At 42.9% G+C, this 23868-nt stretch overlaps 1 gene segment (V, D, J or C); it reads right to left on the bottom strand.

Annotated features, from left to right (window-relative positions):
• LOC148113616 (Ig mu chain C region-like) overlaps nucleotides 1-23112 on the bottom strand; it is a 42036-nt gene extending 18924 nt beyond the window's left edge. Inside the window, 3 exon segments of the C gene segment in view lie at nucleotides 11748-11934; nucleotides 13432-13761; nucleotides 22930-23112. Coding sequence covers nucleotides 11748-11934; nucleotides 13432-13761; nucleotides 22930-23005 — 593 coding nt within the window.
• Between the last annotated feature and the right edge of the window lie 756 nt (nucleotides 23113-23868).

Raw genomic sequence — 23868 nt, 5'->3', positions numbered from 1 at the left:
GGGTTCATTAACTTCTTTATATTCATAATAACACATAAAGTATTTACAATACCAATAATTGATTCTTCAACTCAGATCAGCAGACATATTCACACACAGAGTACAGCAGTAGAGAGACTAGTTTCATTTTTTCTCTGCACAGACTCAGAAGCTGCAGACTAAGACATGCCCTGTCTCCAGTCTGTCTCAGCTCCCAATTGACTGACTTTGTTACTATGTCCTATTCCAGTTGATGAATATACTCTGACATTCTCTTCACTAGACTAGCCATGCCCACTTCCTGCAACCGTTCATCGTATGTTTTAGCCTCCAGCCCCCTCATCATCCTGGTTGTTCTTCTCTGCACTCTTTCTAGAGCCTCAACATCTTTTTTTTATAGCATGGTGACCAAAACTGGATGCAGTACTCTAGATGTGATCTTACTAAGTCTTACTAAGACATAAAAAGACTTACTAAGAGTGGTGTTAGTACCTCACTATCACAGTTGTTGAGGTTGAAGGAAAACACAAATGATGGAACTGCATGGTACAGAATTAGAAAGATGCAAATTTGGAAATAACTTATTTTCCAAAACTCCAGAAGGCAAGACAAGAAACAATGGATGGAGACTGGAAGCTGATGCCTCTGCGAGACGACGGGAATTTCTCGGGCTCCAGAATTCCTGCTGATAACTCCACTGCTGGACGGTCCATCTCGGACCCCACAGTCTAGTTTTAGGTGTGGTAGTGGAGAGCACATCCTGTGGATCCCAGGGACATCGCAAAGTCCCTGGTTGATCCAGGAAAGCTCTTTTTCTGGCAGCAGAGCAGCAGCCATGGGGCTGCCGAGGCTGGGGCAGTTTCAGGAAAAGAGGAAGGAAAGACAGTGAATCGGCTTGGTGAGAGAATCTTAACTTCTTTAAATGATACAAAGAACACCCTAAAGGAAAAAGATTTTGAAGCTGGAGATAGAGAGTAAGAGAGGAGAAGCGGCAAAATGACCTGGGAAAAGTTTTTCTTTTAACACCTAATTATCTAATTTGAAAGACTTAAGTGTCTCACTTTCACTATAACCCAGGACTGGACTGAAGTGAGAAGATTAGCATTGCTAATTTTTTAAACTCTGCCTTTTTAAAAGAAAACAATTGAAGAGTTTGGTTTGACTGCTTAGATGGACACTTTTTTTCTCTTTCTTTCCTTTTTCTCTTTCTCCCTTTGTAATTTTGTATTAATTTTAAACGGAAAAGACCTAGACTTTAAAATAATAAAATATTTAAAATAGGGAAGCTAGGAGAGTGTACTGCCACCTACTGGAAAAGATATTTTGTTTCCATGTTTTTTTAAGTAACAGCTCAGTAGCCAAAATATAATATTTAAGTAGACTTTATACACTATTTTTTATTCTTTTTTTTGTTTTTGTTTTTGTTTTGTCAGCTCTTGGTTATACTTCTACATATCTTTTTTTTCTTTTTTTCCTTTTTGTTTTTTCTACCCTCTTCTTCCTCCTTTTTGTATCCACTTAAAGGATTAGGGTTTGAAAGAACCTGAAGAATTTGGCTTTTTATTGATTTTTCCTCCCTTTTTTATTTGTTTGGCCTTTTCTTTTTAAAACTTCGTTTTTTTTTCCTGGACATTGCTTTGGCTGGATATTCAAAAGTAGCAACAGTGGGAGTTGCTGCCTCCATGCCTTCTTCATCACCATCTGGAGGAAAATGATCTATACAAGCAATGTTGCAGCAAGAGAAGGAGAAAGAGAATGACCCATCACTACAAATGATTTTTCAAACAGTTTTAAGAATGGAACAACAACTACTTAAGACAGATGAGAAAGTTCAAAAAATGGATGAAAAAGTGGTCAGTATTCGGCAAACAATGTCAAAATATGAAGAAAGAATGTCAAAACTAGAGAAGAGAGATGATCAAAAGGAGGAAAAAATAAAAGAAATAGAGAATAGACTGGGAGAGGTTGAAGAAGAAACAAGTGGTTTTATTGGATGGGAGATGGATAAAGCAGAATTTTATTTGAGATTACAAAATGTGGAGGAAGAAAAAGGAGAAAATTGGGTGGATATTATGATTAATATGCTGCCTGAGGCACTAGAAATTATTAAAGAGAAGGTGATGGATGGGGTCGACGAAATTTATCGATTTATACCAGATATGCTATGTGCAACAAACTGCCAAGAGAAGTACACATAAGATTGATCAAGAAATCGATTAAAACACAAATACTTCAGGCAGCTAGAGAAAAAACCCTGAAGTACAAGGAGAAAGAAGTGGCTGTCTTGAAACAAATACCAATAAAGATTAGAGAGCTGAGAAGAGAATACCAATTCTTGACAAAAATCCTGATTCAAAAAGGAGTTAACTATAGATGGCTGGTCCCAGAAGAATTAACTCTCACATGGCAGCTCCAAAGATATAGATTGAATACAATTGAGAAAGCAAGAGCTTTTTACGATGAATTTCTTAAAGAAAAAGAAGTAGTAATGCAAGTACTGTGAATGTAATCCAATTACATTCACAGAAGAAGAACTGGCAATTCTTGAATCAACAGAAGGAGCTGTCGGTGGGGTTGTGGAATATAAGGAACAATGTGAAGTAAGATCAACTAGAACAACAAAACCTACATATAAAATATGAACATGGAAGAAAGGAAATTAATTTCAATAAATGTAAATGGACTAAATTCAGCTATTAAAGGAGGAAAGTATTTCATAAATTAGAGAAACTAAAATTTGACATAATTTGTTTACAAGAAGTGCATATTAAAAAAACAGCATGAACAACTATTGATACAACCAAAACTTGGAAGAACTTTTCTATCACTATCACAAAGTAAAAAGAGAGGAGTTGCTTTATATATTAAAAATGCAATACTGGCGGAGCAAAAATATGCAGACGAAGAAGGTAGAATCCTGATGGTGGAATTAATTGATAATAATATGAAAATTCTTCTAGTAGCAATATATGCTCCAAATGACAATCAAAGAGACTTTTATAGAAAATTACATAATAAAATAATTGAAATGGAATATGATAATATATGTATGATGGGAGATTTTAATGGAATTGTGAATGAAAGCTTGGGCTATAAAATACATAAAGCAACAAGACATAATAGAAAGACATTACCAAAATCTTTCTTCAAGATGATAGAGGAAATAAACATGAAAGATGTATGGAGGGAGAGAAATGGCAGCCCCTGTGGCAGCCCCTCAAATATTGGAACACTACTATCATGTCTCCTCTGGTCCTTCTCTTCACCAGACTAGCCATGCCTGCTTCCTGCAACCGTTCATCATATGTTTTAGCCTCCAGTCCCCTAATCACCTTGGTAGCTCTTCTCTGCACCCTTTTTAGAGTCTCAACATCTTTTTTATAGCGTGGTGACCAAAACTGGATGCTGTACTCTAGGTGTGATCTCACTAAGGCTTTATAGAGTGGTGTTAGTACCTCACTATCACAGTTGTTGAGGTTGAAGGAAAACACAAATGATGGAACTGCATGGTACAGAATTAGAAAGATGCCAATTTGGAAATAACCCTGGCCAAGGTCATCTTCTGAAAGTCATTTAGTTGGAGGAACACCAAGATTGGGAAATGTTCCTGCATCCTTTTGCTAAATAATAATTCATAATAGAGAATAGTTGTACAAACACAACAGGTACATCTATTTGACTTCATGCTTCTCCCTTGAGGCATTTGGCATGAAGCCTAAGATGGCAGATCAAACCATGGGCTTGTTACGAAAGACATCCTGGTCTTTCATAACAAGACCAGGATGTCTTCTGCAAATATCACTCCTCTTGACTGCTGAATAATTCCCTTTTATTGAACTGTCCTCTTTCCTCCTTCCTGGAAAAAATCTGCTCAACACACATTGGATATAAAACAACTTTAAATTATGAGTAGAAGTTTTTCATTGGGAGCAAAGATGGTGGGACAGGTATGGGTGGAAGAAGAGGGCCCAGGGATAGGTTTCATGCTTGACATTCATCTGGTTAATTGAAAAGGTTAATGACAGGTGTGAACGACCAGATCCACAAAGGTAGGTCCAATTTTACTGATTTATTACTAGAACCATAGAATCAAGATCAAGTGCAGAGTTAGTACCACTTTGTAGTGGTGTAGGGGTCCCTGCCTCAGCAGTGGGTTGGACTAGATTCTAGAAGACCTCCAAGGTCCCTTCCAACTCTGTTGTTTTAATAAGACCACACTTGGAAGATGAGGAAGAGGGGGAGGAGCTGCCAGCCTTGGTGGATGCTAGCCTGCGCAGGGTAGAGAGATGGGGAAAAGGCAGGGGTGAAATGCTCCCTGTTCAGACTGGGTCACCCGATCCGGTAGCAATGGTGGCTGGTGGTTTGGAGAACTGGTAGCAAAAATCCCTGCGCCCCCCCCCCCACCACCACCACCACCAAGCCCAGGTGAGCCGCACGATCATCAGAGGCTTTTTTTTTTACTTTTAAAAGCATTTTTTCTACAACCTCTTCCGATGAAAAAATACTTTTAAAAGTAAAAAAAATGCCTCTGATGATTGTGTGGCTCAGCTGGGATCGTCAGAGGCTTTTCAAAGCATTTTTTTCTGCAACCTCTTGGCCGAAGAGGTGGTAAAAAAAATGCTTTGAAAAGTCTCTGACGATCCCAGCTGAGTTGCCTGATCAGCAGAGGCTTTTGAAAGCATTAGAAAAAATGCTTTGAAAAGTTTAAAAAAAAAAGTTGGCCACGCCCACCCAGTCACATTACCCCACCACCACCAAGCCACGCCCACAGAACCGGTAGTAACAAATTTTACATTTCACCCTTGGGAAAAGGCTCTGCCCTAGGGGTGGGATTCTACCGGTTTGGACTGGTTCAGGCAAACCAGTAACTCCGACGATCAGGCGGGCCCACCTGCCTGCCCCTGCACTTTACTGACCTATATCTTCTCAGCTGATTTGCGTGGCAGAGCGGATTGCCGCGCCTCAGCTGTGTTACTCCGCAGCAGTAAGGCGGAAGGTAAGTTTTCGTAAAACTGTGCAGGCACGGGCACGCGTGAAGCATGAGATCACCGAACTGGTTGTTAAACTGGCAGGATCCCACCACTGCTCTACCCCTCTTAACGGGTTGCAAAGGGAGAGGCTGTTTAGCACAGCAGGCCGAGGGAGGCGTTGCTGGAAGCAATGTGTGTGGGTCATGGCCAGATGGTTGTTTGTGTTTCTGGAACTCTGCATCTCGTGGATTTAATTCAGTTGTGTAAAAGTGTTTATGTTTGTGTTTGAAGTAGCTGGTTATCTGTTGGGTGGGCTAATTGGCCATTGCCTGGAAGGTTAGTCTGGAGCTTGCTGGTTTCTGGCTTTGCTGAAAACTGCTCCCTGTATTCCTGGCTTGGACAATTCCTGTGACTTCTCCTTGCAAGCCCTGAAACTGGACCACCGGTCTTGTTGACAAAACTCAGTGGACCTCGGAGGGGATTTGGTGTGAATGGGTTTTAATGTTTTAATTTTTAATTATTTTTTTTTAATGCATTGTAAGCTGCCCTGAGTCTCTGGAGAAAGGCGGCATAGAAATTGAACTAATAAATAAATAATAAATAATAAATTTGGGCTGTTTATTTTTGGAACCTAAGTACATTCCGGGGGGGGGAACCTTTTAGCTGATGCTCTCTCCCGTAAGCCCCAATTTGACAGCCAACGGGAAGAGATAGTTCATGCCATGATCTCGGAAACTCAGCCAGCTGCCCAAGCTCGCACCAGAGGGCAAACGCACCATGGTTCCAACCTCCCTGAAGACAAGTTAACAGCAGAGCTAAAAGCGGTGCTCTCGACTGATTCCTGGTTCAAGGGAAACCAGGCAGATCTGACCCTAAGAGAAGGGTTGGCATGGAAGGGAGTAAGATTTATGTGCCCCGCAGCATGTGACTCTTGGTGCTAAAGAAGAGTCATGATTCTCGACTAGGCAGCCACTTTGGACTTTTAAAAAACTCTCCATTTGACTAGGAGACAATTCTGGTGGCCAAAAATGAAAGCTGATGTGGAAGACTATGTAAGACGCTGCACCACCTGTGCCATCATGAAGTCCAGACCAGGGAAGCCCCCCCCCCCCCCGGGTTACTCCAGACTGTGGCCAAACCCAACAAGCCCTGGGAGGAGATTGCAATGGACTTCATAGTTGAGCTCCCTGACAGTGAGGGGAACAAGGTGATCTGGACTGTCATTGATTTATTCTCCAAGCAAACACACTTCACTGCCTGCGACGGCCAAGAAACTGGCAAAGCTGTTTGTGAAACATATCTACCGGCTACATGGGGTTCCAAGGAGAATAATATCGGATCATGGGGTCCGTTTACCGCTAAGTTCTAGAGAGAGTTCCTACGGTCGATTGGGTCGTCCCTTGGGCTTAGCTCAGCTTTCCACCCATTGACTAACGGATCGGCTGAGAAGTTGAACTCAATGGTGGAACAATACATTAGGTGTTATGTAAATTATCAACAAGAAAACTGGGCGGACCTATTACCATTCGCAGAAGTGGCTTATAATAATGCAATACACAGCAGTACTGGGTTGACTCCTTTTCAGATAACTACGGGCATGGATTTTGTGCCAATGTGCGAGGGGAACATTTACCTTTACTTTTATATCAGGGGTGAAATGCTCCCTGTTTGGACCGGGTCAGCTGATCCGGTAGCAATGATGGCCGGTGGTTCGGAGAACCGGTAGCGATGGTGGCGCGACTGCCCACCCGCCCAGTCATCATTACTTCCTGCTTCCCCCGATAGATCCCCATCAGACAACAGATACAGGCGCAGAGACTCCCCCGACCCAAGGAACAGAAGGGAAAGTAGGGACAGCTCTAGGCCTCATCAGTAGGCCACACCCATGTCTTATGTATCCTCCCTGTAAAGGTACAGTAGCAATTTTCTTAAAAAAACTGATTGTTTTTTTTCTTAAACTGATTGTTTTTTTTCTTAAAAAAAACAAAAAAACCTTGGCTACGTCGGGAAAACCTGGCTAGAAGAAAAACACACATAAACCCTACGAAGAAGTAAGAAAATATATATATATATATAGTTTGCTTCATGTATGGATTGAAGGGATTTAAAGTGGCTAATGATGCAGCTGTGGTCTGGCTTCTGCTTTGTGGCCATGCTTCATCGGTGTGGGTTTGCTTTTTGCGTGGATGTGTGGTGGTGACATCCTGTGTGGATTTTGTGAGTGTGGGTCTGGTAGGCGGGAGGTATCATCTCGTTTATTCATGCTGTGTGGGCGTTTTTCTATCTCAATGGCTTCTCTGATTATTCTGTTGTTAAAGTGTTCAGTTTTGGCGATAGTTCTGGTCTTTTTAAAGTCAATATCATGTCCTGTGGCTTTGAGGTGTTGGACCAGGGAAGAAGTTGGTTCCTCTTTTCTGACTGAGTTCTTGTGTTCTTCAATGCGTGCACTTATTCTTCTGTTGGTTTGTCCGATGTATGTGGTGGGGCAGGCGGTGCATGGGATTTCATATACTCCTTGATTTTCTAACTCAATTTTGTCTTTGGGGTTTCTTAGGATGGTGGATATTTTTCGGTTTGTGCAGAATGCTGTCTTGATGTTGTGTTTGTGGAGGATCTTGCTGATTCTGTCTGTGGTGCCTTTTATGTATGGGAGGAGGGCTTTGCCGTTTTCTTATTCTCTGTCTTGGGCTTTAGTGGGGGTTTCTTTTTGGATTAGGTTGGTAATCTTATTTCTTTGGAATCCATTGGATGTTAGTATGTTAGTGAGAGTGTGTAGTTCGGTTTTTAGGTGTTGTTCGTCAGCTAAGCATTTTGTTCTGGAGATGAGTGTCTTGGCTACGGAGTTAATTTGTGCTGGGTGGTGGTGTGAGAGTGCGTTCAGATAGCGGTTTGTGTGTGTTTTCTTCTGGTAGATGGTGTGTCCTAGGGAGCCATTGGATTTTTTGTAGACTAAGACATCCAGGAAGGGAAGTTGATTGTTAGCTTCTGTTTCCATGGTGAACTGCATTTTGGGGTGTAGGTTGTTGAGGTGTGTGAGGAAGTTGTCCAGTTTTTCTTTCCCATGTGGCCAGATTATGAAGGTGTCGTCTACATATCTGAGCCAGAGTTTGGGTTTGTGATCCGATTTTTCTAGAGCTTGGGTGATGGCTGATTTTATGACTGGTTTTTTGTTTTTTGTTTTTGCCATGGCTGTTAATCGAATCAATGCAGGTAAGGAAGTCACACGGTGGTTAAACAAATGCAGCCTCCCCCACTGACTTTGCTGGTCAGAAGCCAGCTGGGAAGATCGCGAAAGTTGATCACATGACCCTGGGATGCTGCAACCATCATAAATACATGCCTGTTGCCAAGCAACCAAATTTTGATCATGTGACTGTGAGGATGCTGCGACAGTTGAATTGCGAGGACCATTCATAAGCCACTTTTTCGAGCACTATGGTAACTTTGAGCAGTTGCTAAATACATTGTTGTAAATTGGGAACTATCTGCCAGCATCCTAGCTATCAACCAAGTATCTTCTCAAAATATATTATTATTATTATATTTTCATTCATTAAACATGAGATTCAGTCAAATGAATATTTAAAAATGTATCACAAATATTATTGACTAGCACTGACAGTTGATACGGGTATTATTATTATTATTATTATTACCAACTTTTATTCATTAAACATGAAACTCAGTCAACTGAACATTTAAAAATGTGTCACAAATAGTATTGACTGGTGCTAATGGTTGATACGGGTTGCTGCCAGCATCCTAGATAATCAACCAAGTATCATCATCATCATCATCATCAATCACCACCACCACCACCACCACAATGAGAAATCACACCTTCCATTCTTTAGATGGTATTGGCCTTTCCTTCGCCTCAAGTTTTCTTTTTATATTTTATTTATTATTCTAATTTATGTACTAATTTATTTACCATGAGCAAATTGTAATTATTTTATTTTGTATTATAATTTTATAATTGAGTGATATTATCATTGCATTTCAAAACTATTAACTTATCTAGTTTCATTTTCTTCTTTCTGGAGGAGGAAAAAAACTGTCTTTGTATATTTATATGTTTTTTCAGCTGTTTGTGTGGAACGGTATTGTCAGAGAAACCGGAAGCGTTGCGGTGAGACTGGCTGGAAAATAGCAGGTTCCAAAAGCTTCACGAAAATCCAATCAGACAAACTGCTGTCGGTGGGTCTTTGGACTGGAACTGTCCTGTAGGGAGGGTGAAGAATGGGAGGTGCCTCGGATGATCAAGAGGAACGGGCAAGTTCGTCGAAAGGTTGGAGGCAGTTCTTTGAACCAGCAGCAGGTGCGGCAGCCATTAAAAATGACCACTTTGAAGCTGGGGCAGCCGGAATAAGATTTTGTGCAGGAGCAGTGTTTGAATGGAGTACTGCGACAGCCGGCAAACATCTAAGCATGTGCAGAGCCAGACTTTGGTGAATAGTGTGTGAACTGGGTGAGAGAATATTTTCTGTTAAAATTTTGATCCCAAGGAAATCTAGGGGGAATATATTTAGAACTATTTCTTAGATTAGTGAACAAGCTACAGTTGTTTTGTTCTTGAGTGTTGGATAATATCTCTTTCTCGTCTCTGCATTGATTAGGGGACTGGAGACTAAAACATGGTTGCAGGAACTGGGTATGTCTAGGCTAGTGAAAAGAAGGACTAGAGGTGACATGGTAACAGTGTCCCAATATTTGAGGGGCTGCCACAAAGAAGAAGGGGACAATCTATTTTCCAAAGCACCAGAAGGCAAAACATGAAGCAATGGTTGAAAATAAAAAAAGAGAGAAGAAACCTAGAACTAAGGAGAAATTTCTTGACAATGAGAACAATTAATCAGTGGAATGGTTTGCCTGTAGAGATTGTGGGTGCTCCATCACTGCAGGCTTTTGAAAAGAGATTGGATGACCATTTGTCTGAAATGGCATAGAGTCTCCTGCTTGGGCAGGTGGTTGGGCTAGAAGACCTCCAAGGTCCCTTCCAACTCTGTTATTCTGTCTTGAAATGACATCTGAAATGTCAAAGTTTTGAGACAAGGTCTCCTTTTTGTGTTAATACAGATTGTATCCTCTCCTATGGAATTTTGAATAACCCATCAGTGAATTTTGATAGAATGTTTTAAGGACAAATGGGATTGCTTTTTGTTATTTTAATTTGTCCTGATCATCAGGTAAGTTTTGGAAGTATTTCTGGAGAACAATTGTTTCTCTACCATGTAGCTTTGCATTTCTGAATGTGGATATCTTGAGAGTTGAATGCCCATTGTGATCTATTTTCCCTTATTACTCAACCTCCTTGTTCAGTAACTTGAATTAAACATTTATTCCCTCCCTCTCTCCCTTGATTTTATATTTACTACTTGTTGTATCAACTATTTGGCAAATTCAGAGCATTCTCTGATATAGTTGAGCCTTCAGAACTCTCCCTTATTGGACCTTATTGGAGTGTAATGTTTCTATTTATTTATTTATTTTAGAATGGATCATAGCATCTGTACATTATAATAGCTTATTGAGATTCTGCCTTGAGCATTCTCTGGGGTTTTTTTTGTATTAGATATGAATCCTCCAGGAAGGCCTGGAGGAATGTTGTCCATGGGGTCGCGATGGGTTGGACACGATTTCACAACTAACAACAACAACAAAAGGAATCCTTGATATTGAAATTAAGTGTAGATTATAGACCTGCAGAGAACAGTGTCACTTTGCCCCAACTGATTGGTCCATGGAGAAACTGTGACTAAGATGAACTTGGCCAAGGGACATAGCTGGATCTGCAATGATGGAACATTTTTCAGTACGTAATTACAATTACATGTATTTGGCTACTTGGACTCTTTGCTGTTGGGCTAAATGGACAACTTACAGAGAAGGGCATTTAAGAATAGAGGAAAGTGGATATGGAGCAGATAGTAAAGGATCATTGTCCTTGAACGTGGTGGGTTCAAATCTACATTGAACCCTGAAGCTCACCAGGTTGGAGGAGATACCTCTATTCCATTCTTTTCTCACAGCACAGAGTTGCAGTGGGGCTAATTTGGGGTACCTCCCCCTAACCCAGCTAAATCCATGCAGTGGTGGGTTCTAATCAGTTTTACCACCGGTTAGCGATTGCCAAACTTGTGCTTCGCGCAAGCGCATTGAGCAAAAAATCAGCTGAGGCATGGCAATCCACTCTCCCACGCCTTACAACTGAGCTAAAAACAAAGGAATAAAAGTAGGTATAGTGCACAGGTGGGCGGGAGGGCTCAGCTAACGTTTAGAGTGAACCGGTTTGCTCTCCTATCAAGATTTCCGCTACCAGCTCTCCCGAACCAGGGAGAACCAGTAGCAACCCACCACTGAATCCATTGGATTCATACAGAAACATGATGGATGTCATTTTGTTGGATTATCAAAACAGTGACTCGGCCAGATTCATTTGCTGAGATGGGCAGCTGTAGAAATCACAACAACCAACCAACCAAACAACCAAACAACGAAACAACCAACCAGCCAACTGACCAATACAATAAACCAGCCTTAAACCTTGACTCTTTTTTTTTCAGACAGATTGTCCCCTTTCCCCCTTCTAGATCTCACCCCTAAGGAGAAAAGAACAGAATCTGAGGTATTTCTGAGATGGGTTGCTTTTTATTCATCCAGATGTGAAATGGGTGAGCTGGGAAATCATGAACAGTTTGGTCTGACAGTGCTAGAGGCAAATCTAGGATGGATTGAAACGGAGCAGCTGGTTCATTTTTTACCCTGGGTTTTTGAGATGTTCCTCTGGGTGAACTTCATGGGGAGGGCTTTGTGGACATCACACAAATGAAGTCACCGGTTTCCCAGTCAGCCCTGGGGATATGTTGCTCAGATCCAGTTGGGTAAAAACCAGTTACCCTGCAGATAAGAGACACCGTTGTGCCTGGGTTGAGCTCATCTCGGTGAGGAGGGAAGACAAAGACCTTGGGTGCACTGCGCTTGCCTTGGTAAAGTTTAAGGAAAGAAACACAACAATGTTAGAAAATAGGACAAATTAGTGGCATCAATGAATGGTTGACCTCTCTTGTTAAACTATGATTCTTTTAGCCATTGTTCACTTATACCACAAAACCATGGTTTGCGGGGCCATTCTATGACTAGAGGCCCACACTGATGCAAAGCCAAGTGTGAACTTTGTTATCCTGGTATACTAATCCATCCAACATCCTTGGTGTAATAATCTGTCCACCAAGAGGCCTTGGTGGAGCAGCGGACTAAAGTGCCGTTAAAGTAGCACTTAGCTGCCAGCTGCCTACAATTACTGCAAGTTCAAATCTCACCAGGCTCAAGGTTGACTCAGCCTTCCATCCTTCCGAGGTAGGTAAAACGAGGAGCTGGATTTTGGGGGCAATAAGCTGACTTTGTATAAAAAAGAACACCACTTGGGGGGGGGGCAAAAGCCCTACTAAGCAGGTATATAGAAAAGTATGAAGGCTATTGCTTAACGCATTGTAAGCTGCCCTGAGTCTCCGGAGAAGGGTGGCATATAAATTGAATATATAATATAAATAAGTTGATATTGATTTTAATTGATATGTTTTAAATTCTGAGCCAAATTCTATTTAATTAGTTTTAAATAATTATTTTAACTTTTGTACAAATGTTTTTATTTTGGCTGTTCACCGCCCTGAGTCCGAAAGGAGAAGAGCGGTATACAAATTTAATAAATAAATAAATAAATAAATAAATAAATAAATAAATAAATAAATAAATATTCTGGATTGTTGTTGCCATATTCTGACCTAGGCTTTCCCGGCAGCATAAAGCCAAAGACTCGTCCCAATAAACCCCTCTTATTTTTTCATTTACAGTGAATTCCTCTCCAGCAAAGTCTTTCTTCTCCCACAGTCTTTCAATACAGTTCACAATTACTGACCTTTATCAGGCTTGGAGAGTGGCCAGGCCGATACCTTTCAGACGCCGCAACACTTCGCAAGAATGCAGGAATGAACTAATTGTTTCCTGCAAACTCCACTCCCGTTTCGCTCCTCTTTTATTCCCTCTGGGAGGGGCCATTCATCGTTCACCTGTGGCCTTACTCCCAAGTCAACCCTTGTTCCTTAGCTGTTCCCTTCTCCTGGCAGCTCTGCACATGTGCACACTGGGAACAGGCTCCAGCTGTTCATCTGCCTCACTGATGTCTGACTCCGAAGGCAGCTGATAACTGGTATATGGCCCTGGCCCCCTCTTTGCCTTTGATGCAGAGCCCTCATCAGAGCCCTCCCCAGACTCCAGGACTGGCCCATGTTCCTCCCCAACCTCCTCACCGTCCAAATCTGCTGCCAGATCTGTTGGCCGGACACAACATGGCAGCCCTCTTCATGTCTCCAAGCTTGCATCACACACCATATGTTACAGAGATTGTCCTACAACATCTTGGCACAAATGAAAACAAGTCCATTAGTCCCCCTGAGGGAGAACAATCTAATTTCCTCCTTACCTCTGGTCTCGGAAATTGTCTTTGTGACAGGGGTAACAAAGGATGGATGTTCCACCACACAGGTGAAAACCTCTCCCGATTCCCAGTCGTGAGAGTAGACGCCGAGTCTACTCTCAACAGTGTAGGTACCATTTGGTTCTTCTCTCGTTTCAATTGGATCAGGATTCATGTGTCCATTCTTCTCCCGAGACCAGGTAATTTCCAACCCCTGTTCATTTTGCAGATTGTTCACAACACAGCTGATCTTGCTATTTCTATCAATGTACAAGGCTCTTGGTATTGGGGGCAGAATATATACATTAATATCTCCAGAGGGACAATCGCTTCCACCTAAGGATAAAAAAATTAATGTCAGTTCCTTAGTCAACTCTCATTTCTTCCCCACCCAACAGGCTCTTGATCTGATCTATACTGGAGCTGCTTTTGAGTTTAGTAAATCACATGAAGTGTTAATACTATTTTATAAGGCCTTCGTAAGGCCACATTTGGAATATGGCATGCAGTTTTGGTCACAACGATGTAAAAAAGATGTGGAGACTCTAGAAAGAGTGCAGAGAAGAGCGACAAAGATGATGAGAGGACTGGAGGCTAAAACATAGGAAACGGTTGCAGGAACTGGGTATGTCTAGTTTAATGAAAAGAAGGACTGGGGAGACATGATAGCAGGGTTCCAATATCTCAGGGGTTGCCACAAAGAAGAGGGAGTCAAGCTATTCTCCAAAGCACCTGAGGGCAGGAGAAGAAGCAATGGGTGGAAACTAATCACGGAGAGAAGCAGCTTAGAACTAAGGAGAAATTTCCTGACAGTTAGAACAATTAAATCAGTGGAAAAACTTGCCTCCAGAAGTTGTGAATGCTCCAACACTGGAAGTTTTAAAGAAGACGTTAGATAACCTTTTGTCTGAAGTGGTGTAAGGTTTCCTGCCTAAGCAGGGGGTTGGACTAGAAGACCTCCAAGGCCCCTTCCAACTCTGTTATTCTATTCTAAATATAAGTCAATAGCCATAGCACTTAAACTTATATACCATTTCATAGTGCTATAACGGTCCTCTCGAAGCAATTTACAGAGTCAGGATATTGCCCTCAACCATCTGGGTCCTCACTTTATGGGCCTCCGAGGGATGAAAGGTTGAGTTAAACTGGAGCCAGTCAGGAGACCAAACTCCTGGCAGTCAGCAGTGAGCAAGCCTGCAATACTGCATTTTAACCACTGTGCCACCACCGGCTCCAATTGAGCCAGAAAGAAAAGTTTCCCCTCCCGGTCTAGGGAGATTCTCAGTCATCCAGGTCATGATTGTCCCAAAGGTGCTTTTTCAAGAGGCAACTGGACTTTTTGGTTTTTCTTTGAAAAGGTTTCACTTCTCATCCAAGAAGTTGAAGAGGAATTGAACATGTTGTGGCCCGCCAGTGGCCAGCGGATCTGGCAACAGATTCAGACAGTGAGGAGGTTGGGGAGGAACATGGGCCAGTCTTGGAGTCTAGGGAAGGCTCTGATGAGTGCTCTACATCAGAGGCAGAGATGGGGCCAGGGCCATCTGACAGTTGTCAGCTACCTTCGGAGTCAGACATCAGTGGGCAGAAGAACAGCAAATGGTCTTCTGAATGACGTGGAATGGTAAGGCTTCATGGGCCACCTGGCAAGAGAAGATATCGCCAGTATTCCATTCCCGCGTGCTAATGGTCAACCTGCTATAGGCAAAATACTGTTCGGGTGTGTTGGACTGTAAATTGGGTGGGCCAGTGTGGTATGTTGATTCACTGACCGGTTGCCCATTCTGGAGCCATTTCACAAAGATGTCTCTAGGATCAAAACCTTCAATGAGGCATGTGAGACTGAGTACTTCTTGCAAATTCAGTTGTTCTGCTGGAGGTGGGAGGATGTAGAGAGAAGAGGTGCTTGGCTTTCTATTTGAACGGCGGGAAAGAAAAGGAAAAGGAGTCAGGAGAATATTTAGCGCACATTCTTTATTGTGTTTAACCGTAACTGCTGCTTGGGGCGGCCACACTTAAATGTTGAAGGCATTTTCTCTTTGGCAATGGAACAAAGATTATTAGATCGTCAGCTTCGAGCAGGGGTCTGCAACCTTAAACACTCAAAGAGCCATTTGGACCCATTTCCCACAGGGGAAAAAAAAACACTGGGCGCCACAAAACCTGGGTGGGCGTGGCCAACTCGACATCACACATTTCCACCAGTCACATGATGACACCCCCAGCCATGCCTACCCAGCCGGTCATTAGGGCAGAGAACCAGGAACCACAAAACCCTTTTCTCTCCCCCCCCCTCTCTCTCTGTATCTATGTCTCTCTTTCTCCCCCTCTCCCTGTCTCTCTTTCTGTAACTCTCTTTCCCCCTCTCCCTCTCTATCTTCCCCTCTCTCCCCCCCTCTCTCTCTGTATCTCTCTGTCTCTCTCCCCCCTCTCCCTCTATCTCCCCCTCTCCCTCTCTATCTTCCCCTCTCTCTCCCCCTTCTCTCTCTGTATCTCTCTGTCTCTCTCCCCCCTCTCCCTTTCTATCTTCCCCTCTCTCTTCCCCTCTCTGTCTCTCTCTCCCCACTCTCACCCTCTCTCCATATCTCTCTATGTCTCTCTCAACCCCTCTCCCTCTCTATCTTCCCCTCTCTCTGTGTATCTCTCTGTATATCTCTCCTCCTCTCCCTCTTTCTCCCCCTCTCTCCCCCTCTCTCTGTATCTCTCTCTCCCCCTCTTCCTCTCCCCCTGTGTATCTCTCTCCCCCTCTCCCTCTCTATCTTCCCCTCTCTCTCCCCCTCTATCTCTCTCCCCCCTCCCTCTCTCTCACCCTCTCTCTGTATCTCTCTCTGTATGTTTCACTTCTCATCCAAGAAGCTTCTTCAGCTCATCCAAGAAGTTTCTTCAGAGCCAAAGAAGCTTCTTGGATGAGAAGCAAAATGTCTTCAAAGAAAAACCAGAAAGTCCAGCCACCTCTTGAAAAAGCACCTTGGGGTGTAGCTAAGAACCTGATGAATGTAGTGCAGTGTGAGGTTCTTTTATCCCTTACATGCTGTTTTTGGGTAGGGGAAAAAATGTACTCTTGATATTGGGGACCTGTGGATATATCAATTATAAATTTTAAAATTCTAAAACATAAATTAGGCACAGGCCATCAAGAGGGAGAACAGCCACGAGAATTGCATTTGCACCACTTTGGGAAAAATGAGGAAACGCCTACAGAAGAAAATATAATTTTAAAAAATACTAGATTGTGCAGAAATGGATAGGTTGACATTAAAGATAAAGGATAAAGAAGATACTTTTTAACATGGGATTTGTTTAATCAATGGTTAGACAACAGGAGGGAGAAATTAGAAATTGGAAATCATGATTATGTATAAGGAAATTGACCCAGATAATACACTGTTTGCTAAGCACTTACGTATGTTAAAAACAAATGTATAAATAAAATGTTAAAAGAGAGAGAGAGAGATAACAAAAGAAATATCCATGATTAGAGACAATGAGAAACCTATATGCGGATCAAGAAGCAGCAGTGAGAACTGGACACAGAACCACTGATTGGTTCAAAATTGGGAAAGGATTTCAGCAAGGCTTGTATACTGTCGCCCTGCCTATTTAACTTATATGCAGAGCACATCGTGAGAAAGGCGGGGCTAGATAAATCACAAGATGAAATTAAGATTCATTAAGATATGGGGCACCGTTTTGCGGTGGTTCTCCTCCTTCCTCTCAGACCGTTCGCAGTTCGTGTTGACAGGGGGGCAGAGGTCGACTTCAAGGCGCCTTGCATGGGGAGTGCCACAGGGGTCTCGCCTCTTCTGTTCAACATTTAGGTGAAGCCGCTGGGTGAGATCATCCGTGGTTTTGGGGTGAGAGTCCATCTGTACGCTGATGATACTCAGCTGTACATCTCCACCCCAGACCACCCCACGATGCCCTTGATGTGGTGTCTCGCTGCCTGGAGGCCGTGCGGGTTTGGATGGGAAAAATAGGCTCAGACTCAACCCCTCCAAGACTGAGTGGCTGTGGCTTCCGGCACCCCGATATAGTCAGCAGGTGCCATCGCTGACTATTGGGGGTGAATCTTTGCCCCCCCACAGAGAGGGCTCACAATCTAGGTGTCCTCCTGGATGCACGGCTGTCTTTAGAAGAGCATATGACAGCCGTGGCCAGGGGGGCCTTTTATCAGGTTCGCCTGATTCGCCAGTTGCAGCCCTTTCTGTACCGGGACGCCCTGCGCACGGTCACTCATGCCCTTGTTACCTCCCGGTTGGACTATTGTAATGCTCTCTACATGGGGCTCCCCTTGAAAAGCACCCGGAGGCTCCAACTGGTCCAGAATGCGGCCGCACGGGTGGTTATGGGCACAACTCGTTGCGCCCATGTGACACCCCTCCTGTGTGAGCTGCACTGGCTCCCAGTGGTCTTCCGGGTGCGATTCAAGGTGTTGGTTACCACCTTTAAAGCGCTCCATGGCATTGGACCTGGATACCTTCGAGACCATCTTCTGCCACCAGTAGCCTCCCATCGGCCAGTCTGCTCCCAGAGAGAGGGTCTCCTCAGGGTGACATCGGCCAAATTATGTCAGATGGCGACACCCAGGGGGAGGGCCTTCTCTGTGGGAGCCCCAGCCCTGTGGAATGAACTCCCCCCAGAAATTCGCAAAATCTCTGATCTCCGTGTATTTCGCTGTGCCCTCAAAACCATATTGTTCCACCAGGCTGGGCTATCAATATAAAGATTTTAATTGGTTTTAAATGGGATTTTAAATTCAGGGTTTTATAAATTGGGCCTATTATTTAATAATTTTAATTATTTTTAAATTTTGTCTGTCTTTGTGTTTTTAATTAGTCTGTACACCGCCCTGAGTCCTTCAGGAGAAGGGCGGTATAGAAATAAAATAAATTAATTAATTAATTAATAAATAAATAAATAAGATATCAACAACCTCAGATATGCAGATGATACCACTCTAATGGCAGAAAGTGAAGAGGAACTAAAGAGCCTCTTGATGTGGGTGAAGAAGGAGAGTGCAAAAGCTGGGAAGACTCTCACCCTAGTCGGCAATTCTTTACCCTCCTATCATCGGGAAGGAGATATAGAAGCATAGGTAGCCGCACAAACAGGCTGAAGAACAGTTTTTATCCGTGGGCTGTCGGACTCCTGAATGAGAAATAGCATCATAACTACGTAGTATGATGGACTGCAGGGCCGATGCAATGTGTAACATGTTCACACTGGTGCAATAGGACTGGGTGTTTTGTTAATATGATTTATTGGGTTAGGGGTTTTCTGTCTTCACTGTGAGCTGTATTGTGTTGAGGGGGGGGCGCACTGAGGGAGCTCGACCAATCTCATTGTACATATGTTGTGCACTGACAATAAAGATTTGAATTTGAATTTGGCTTGAAACTCAACATTAAAAAAAACTAAGATCATGGCACCCGGCCCTCTCAATTCCTGGCAAATACATGGGGAAGAAATGGAAGTAGTGACAGGTTTTATTTTCCTGGGATCCAAGATCACCGTAGATGGGGACTGCAGCCAAGAAATTAAAAGACGCTTGCTCCTGGGGAGGAAAGCTATGGCAAATCTAGACAGCACAATAAAAATCAGAGTCATCACCCTGCCATCATAAGTGTGTAGAGTCAAGGCTATGATTTTCCCAGTTGCAATGGATGGCTGTGAAAGTTGGACCATAAGGAAGGCTGAGCGCCAAAGAATTGAGGCCTTTGAACTCTGGTGCTGGAGAAGACTCCTGCGAGTCCCTTGGACTGCAAGGCGATCAAACCGGTCGGTCCTCGAGGCAGAGATGGTAATCACTTACCTTCGCTACTGGTTCGCAAATGTGAGCGCGCGCACTATGGGTATGATAGCAGTGTTCCAATATTTAAGGGGCTGCCCCAGAGAGGAAGGGGTCAAGCTATTTCCCAAGGCACCTGAAGGCCAGACAAGGAATAATGGATGGAAACTGAACAAGGAGAGATTCAACCTAGGAATTTTCTGACAGGGAGAACAATCAACCGATGGAACAGAAGTTGCCTCTGGATGTTGTGAGAGCTTCATCAATGGAGGCTTCCAAGAAGAAATTGGACTGCCATCTGTAAGAAAGGGTGTAAGGTCTCCTGCTTGGGTGGGAGGTTGGACTAGATGACCTACAAGATCCCTTCCAACTCTGTTAATCTGTTAATCTTCATTAATTGAAATTGAATTGGAAGGAAAGGTTCTCCTCAATTCCAGGTTGCTTCTCTCCTTGATGAGTTTCCATCCATTGTTTCTTCTCTTGCCTTCTGGAGCTTTGGAAAATAAGTTATTTCCAAATTGGCATCTTTCTAATTCTGAACCATGCAGTTCCATCATTTGCGTTTTCCTTCAACCTCAACAACTGTGATAGTGAGGTACTAACACTACTCTATAAAGCCTTAGTAAAATCACACCTAAAGTACTGCATCCAGTTTTGGTCACCACGCTATAAAAAAAGATGTTAAGGCTCTAGAAAGAGTGCAGAGAAGAACAACCAGGATGATGAGGGGACCGGAGGCTAAAACATACGATGAATGGTTGCAGGAAGTGGGCCTGGCTAGTCTAGTGAAGAGAATGTCAGAGTATATTCGTCAACTGGAATTGGAGTAGAATAGAGCAGAGCAGAGCAGAGCAGAGCAGAGCAGAGCAGAGCAGAGCAGAGCAGAGAATAGAATAGAATAGAATAGAATAGAATAGAATAGAATAGAATAGAATAGAATAGAATAGAATAGAATAGAATAGAATAGAATGCCATTAACGCAATAGCTGCCAGCTCAGCGTTATTCCCTAGGGATGGGCAACCCAAGCGGTGCACAATAAGGGGAGGAAGCAACAGCAGCTAAGCCTCCATCGATTAACATGCCTGAAGTAAAACCGACAGAGTTAATTATAGGTGGGAGGCGGGTAGATGAGCCGATCACGGGCACAATGGCCAAATTGATCAATGATGTATAATGGCTAATATCTCCTCAATGGTAGTTTTTACACCCTAACATTGTTAGCAGAGGCTAACGAAAGGTCAGTGGTTAATATATTTTAAGTTCCAGAGATCGCGATGTCTGTCTCTTCTTTTATGGCTACACCTGGAATTCGTATTTTTAGGATAGTTCGCAATATATGTATGTATGTATGTATGTATCAGGGGTGGGTTCTAAATTTTTTTACTACCGGTTCTGTGGGCGTGGCTTATTTTGTGGGTGTGGCTTGGAGGTCATGTGACTAGGTAGGCATGGCTAGCTGGTCAGAGTCATTTCTGGAAGGTCCTCGCACTTACGACCTGACTCATTTGTTTGCTTTTAACACTGATCAGCTGTAGGACGGCCCTTTGAAGCCCCATAGCAAGAGTTTAAACAGTTTTTTTCCCTCTAGTCATCAGCTGGGACTCAGGAGGCAGCAATAGATTGGGGGTGGGACCAAATAAAAAGTAAGAATAACATGGGTGGGGGTGGAGGGGAGGGCGGGGGGGAGAACCGGTTCGGTGACGTCATATCGTCACCGCTACCGGCTCGGCCGAACCGGACCGAACCAGGAGGAACCCACCACTGGTATGTATGTACGTACGTACGTACGTACGTATGTATATGTATGTATTTATTTATTTGCTTATTTGTTTATTTTTCGAATTTCTATGCTGCCCACTCTCCGAGGACTCTGGGCGGCTTACAACAAAGACAGTATACTAAATAGCATATTGCCCCCAGCAATCTGGGTCCTCATTTTATCCACCTAGGAAGAATGGAAGGCTGAGTTAACCTTGAGACGGTGAGATTTGATCCGCAGGTTTTTCCTGGCTAGAGGAAAAACACACATAAATCCTACAAAGAAGTAAGAAAATAGATATGTATATGTATACGTATATGTATACGTATATGTATATGTATATGTATATGTATATGTATATGTATATGTATATGTAAATGTAAATGTAAATGTAAATGTAAATGTAAATGTATGTATAGATATGTATAGATATGTGTGTGTGTGTTTGTATATATGTCAGCTTTGGAAGCCATATTAGGTGGGAAGCTTCCAGGCTGCCACCTTCTCTTGTCTGGGAAAGTAAGAAGGAGGATTTAGTAGAGGGGTTGACTGTAGACATAATAGCATTCTTCCTGTTGGTTAAGGTGATCCGGCATCTGGAGAAGGAGTGGTCAGAGTGCTGAGTCGAGATGGGATGGATGTTGATTGGAGCATGTGATCGACTGAGGAGTGAGGGGATGGTTTGGGGTTTTTTGATTTACTGAGGGAAAACCCAGACCTTTCAGATTCGGGTTTTCCCAGATGTGCCAGTTTATCTTTTTTTTTTTTAATATACTTTATTGATTTTTTAAAAAAAGGTTTTTTTAAAAAGAAAATATCAAATCTCAGGTAACATCTGAGGTATTGTGCGATTACATATATACAGTATATACACAACAAGTATCTTCAAATCTATCATTATTAGAAATAGGCATATCCTTATAGTCTTGTTCTATTATTCCACCATTTATACCACCTTTCCCATACTGCCTTAAATTTTGAATTCTCATCATCTTTAAGCATACTGGTTAATTTTGCCATTTCTGCACATTCCAAAATTTTATTTATTATTGTCATCTCTGGAGGTATTTGTTTATCTTTCCAGTATTTTGCAAAAGTTAATCTGGCCGCTGTTATAATATGTGTAATCAATTGTGTCTTGTCCTTAGAGAGTCCATCTCCCATCATTCCTAGTAAGAAAATTTCTGGAGATAATTTTATATCTTCTTCCACTATTTCCCGCAGCCAAGTTCGTATTTTTGTCCAGAACTTTTTTGTCTCTGAGCAGGACCACCACATATGAAAGAAGGTGCCAACCTCCTTTCCACACTTCCGATGTGCCAGTTTATCTATTCTAGTAAAAAGAACTTTGGAAAATCCTTGCTTCCATGTCTTTACTTGGAGTTGGGATTTTCTGAAACGCTGACAATGTGTGTGTGTGTGTGTGTGTGTGTGTGTGTGTGTGTGTGTGTAAGGGATGTGGTGGCTCAGTGGCTAAGATGCTGAGTTTGTCAATCGAAAGGTCGGCAGTTCAGCGGTTTGAATCCCTAGTGCCACGTAATGGGGTCAGCTCCCATTAAATGTCCCAGCTTCTGCCAACCTAGCAGTTCGAAAGCACGTAAAAAATACAAGTAGAAAAATAGGGACCACCTTTGGTGGAAAGCTAACAGCGTTCCGTGGGCCTTTGGCATTTAGTCATGCTGGCCACATGACCACGGAGACGTCTTCGGACAGCACTGGCTCTTCGGCTTTAAAACAGAGGTGAGCACTGTCCTAGCATGATTTTTCAGGATGCTTGTAATATAAGCCCTACCCCAAAAAGAAGCCCCAGTTAAGATTGTCAACCAGACAGAGGTGTATACAGACACACACACACATATATATATGAAAGAAAAAGAATTGTTGAGAAACCTCTAATCCTAAGGAAAAAAATCTCCATACTCAACCAAAGAAAGTGCAAAGAAAGAGGGGAGAACTCACCTTTTTGAGGGCTCAGAGGGACGCTGTGTCCAGGGAAGACGAACCCCAACAGGAGAAAGTAGATGGTGGACCCCATTGTGAAAGTCAGACTGAAGTCTCACAAAGGGTCCTTGTGCAGTTATACAATTCCAGCAAGATGAGAGAATTGAGCTTCCAAGCACCTGTCCAGAGCTTCAGGAGAAAGTGAGCAAGCTGACTCAGAGGGGGGAATTTAAACATAATCCGAAGAGAGTCTTGGCGTCACATGCTGTTGGTTCTGTTTCCTCATTGGCCCTATTCATTTGGTTCTCCTCCAATCCCATTTGACTAAGGTTGATCCCGGAACAATATTGACTTGAGTGGCCACATGCCACCCAATGTTGGCAACTGCTGACACTCTGATTTCTGTTTCACCTAAACCTCCACGTAGGTCATCTGAAGGTCATCTATCCAGGGAGCACAAAGCAGAAGAGAAGATTGGGAAATTCCTCTGGGCCATTTTGTTAAATGATCATTAATACATGAAATAGCGACACGTCAACTGTTAAGTTGTGCCAGCAAAACAAACGTGTCTCCTCCTTCGTGTCTTGCTTCTTCCTGGAGACATTTGGCCTGAGGGCCTTAGTGACAGAACAAAAGTACAGTGTGCGATTCAGAGAGAAGATGTGATGTGCTGCAGATATTCATCGGTAAACATCATTTGTGTTGAGAAATGAATAATCCCCTTTTACAGACCTGACCTCTTTGTCCTTCCTGAAACAATTCTACTCAACACATTCTGGACATGATGCAATGGTTTTAATTTGTGAACAGAGGTTTTTGATTGGGAGCCGAGCTGGTGGGGGCAAGTAGGAATGGGAGAAAGTGGAACTATTGCAAATACTTTGACTTTTTGCTCTTAGGCTAAGTGGGCAACCTACAGAGAAGGGCATTTAAGAATAGAGGAAAGTGGATATGGAG

The sequence above is a fragment of the Pantherophis guttatus genome, chromosome 4 (assembly GCF_059756535.1).
Source record: "Pantherophis guttatus breed Tessera chromosome 4, ASM5975653v1, whole genome shotgun sequence".
Lineage (NCBI taxonomy): Eukaryota > Metazoa > Chordata > Lepidosauria > Squamata > Colubridae > Pantherophis > Pantherophis guttatus.
The sequence above is the reverse complement of the archived record's forward strand: the minus strand, read 5'-3'. Positions and strand labels throughout refer to the sequence as shown.